This window comes from Priapulus caudatus, unplaced genomic scaffold (genome assembly GCF_000485595.1).
Source record: "Priapulus caudatus unplaced genomic scaffold, Priapulus_caudatus-5.0.1 Scaffold1481, whole genome shotgun sequence".
NCBI classification, from domain to species: Eukaryota; Metazoa; Priapulida; class Priapulimorpha; order Priapulimorphida; family Priapulidae; genus Priapulus; species Priapulus caudatus.
In genome coordinates, this window is record NW_014578542.1 from 31,287 (window position 1) to 33,318 (window position 2,032).

The 2,032-nt window shown below is 50.1% G+C and overlaps 1 protein-coding gene across 1 annotated transcript in view; it reads right to left on the bottom strand.

The window, feature by feature from the left end:
- LOC106816766 (lipoma HMGIC fusion partner-like 3 protein) overlaps positions 1-2,032 on the bottom strand; it is a 10,116-nt gene that overhangs the window by 2,567 nt on the left and 5,517 nt on the right. Inside the window, exons 3-5 of the mRNA XM_014821395.1 lie at positions 1,292-1,418; positions 740-835; positions 193-203 (exon numbers count right to left, since the gene is read on the bottom strand). Of these exons, the coding sequence (XP_014676881.1) occupies positions 193-203; positions 740-835; positions 1,292-1,418 (234 nt within the window). The remainder of the gene's footprint in view (positions 1-192; positions 204-739; positions 836-1,291; positions 1,419-2,032) is intronic.

The following is a 2,032-nucleotide window of genomic DNA, read 5'->3' on the forward strand; positions in this document are numbered from 1 at the left end:
ACAACATGATTACACTCAACTCACCTGTAACGAGATCAATAATTACAGGTGACACACCTGCAATTCACCTGTAAGTGAAAGACAAACAGGGGAACGACGGATGAACTATCCCCTCAATGAAGTGAAACAGGATTCACAACATGATTACACTCAACTCACCTGTAACGAGATCAATAATTACAGGTGACACACCTGCAATTCACCTGTAAGTGAAAGACAAATAGGGGAACGACGGATGAACTATCCCCTCAATGAAGTGAAACAGGATTCACAACATGATTACACTCAACTCGCCTGTAACGAGATCAAGGATTACAGGTGAAACACCTGGGATTTACCTGTTATCGGGAGACGAGGAGGGGAACGACGACGCGGGAGGAAGTGTCCCCTCGAGGAAGAGAGACAGGATGCGCAATGTGATTACACTCAACTCACTTGTAACACGAGCACACAATGGGTCTTTCAACCGGTATACCTGAGATTTGGTGACGTAATCTGCCTGATGATTATATCGATAATATCTCAACTATTATTGCCCTCTTCTTTATATGCTGTAGTGATGAAAAGACCGGGGTGACAGGGAGATCAAGGTGCCAAGAATACCAAGGTGACAAGGACACCAAGGTGACAAGAAGACCAAGGTGACAAGGACACCGGAGCGATGACGTCATCGTCAGCGGCAGAGACTGAGGTGATGACATCATCGTCGCCGGGGTCGGGGTCGGGGTCGGCGCCTCACCTCGGTCGTACTTGCCCGCGGCGCCGCACACGGCCCGCACCTCGTCGTCGTCCCAGCCGGCCGGAAACACGACGCAGCCAATCAGCATGCAGATCGCTGCAATCAAAAACACACCGGATGAGCGTCGATCGCGATCGCGGCCAAGAACTCGCCGCGATTCCCGGAACATCTCGCTGCTGCGCGTTGTTCCGCAACTCTGACTCTGAGGTTCGGAGCGAGAAAAAATGCTCGCGCAGCAGACGAACACACGGTAATGTCACCTGACCTCGAGAACCAATCGTATTTCGCGAGGAGCGCGCGCCGACTCTGAGGTAATTCGCCGAAGGCTGCTGACACTCGGGAGTAGAAGAGTGAAGAGTAGTAGCTACACATAGTGTCAGGAGTGAATCAAAATACGAGTTTGTTTTCAAAGTTTTGGGTTCATTCACTCCTGATAACATATACGTTGGTTATATATGTAGACGAATATGTTGGTAGGTTTGCCCGTCATTCGGACGTATAATCCAGTGCGAGGACACCTAGTGAGACATGCGTGTGCGTGCGTTCACTCACCTGAGAGCAGCTGGAACCAGAAGCAGACCATGTAGACGGTGGAGGCGGTGAGAAAGAAGAAGAGCAGCATGAGGCATATAGTAAGCAGCACCAGCAGCGCTGACACGCCGACGAACACTGTCGCCACCTGCGGGAGGAAATCACAACTAAGTGAGATCGGTGCTACGCATGCGGGGCGCTCGGGCGTGTATCTCCTTAAAGTTGGAGTGAATAGCACTTAGATAAAATCGTAAAGCAAGTTTCCATAATATATGGACTGTGCCGGTTGATGGAAATGTTGGTGTCCAAATTCATCCGCGCACCTGTGCAAATCAGCAATCAGCGACTCGTTCATTAGCGGCACAGGTAGCACCATACGTCGGTCAGTGTAGGATCACAGCTAAGCTTAGGGTGAAAATAAGTGTTAAGTTTAGAGGATAAGGGTTGAGTTAAGGACAGGATGTCATGAGCATTTGATTTAAGGGTAAGGCCATGTTAGGGTTACGGGGTAATGGTAAGGTCAGGGTGAGAGTTCAAATCTATCACCACAAGGTTAGGCTTAGGGTTAGAAGACAGATCAGAGATCACCTAACTGTTATTTGCTTCCCCAACTCCTCACCCTCCATCACCACCATCACCCCCATCACCACCAACTCCTCACCACCATCACCACCAACTCCTCACCACCATCACCTCACCACATCCTCACCACCATCACCACCAACTCCTCACCACCATCACCACCAACTCCTCACCACCATC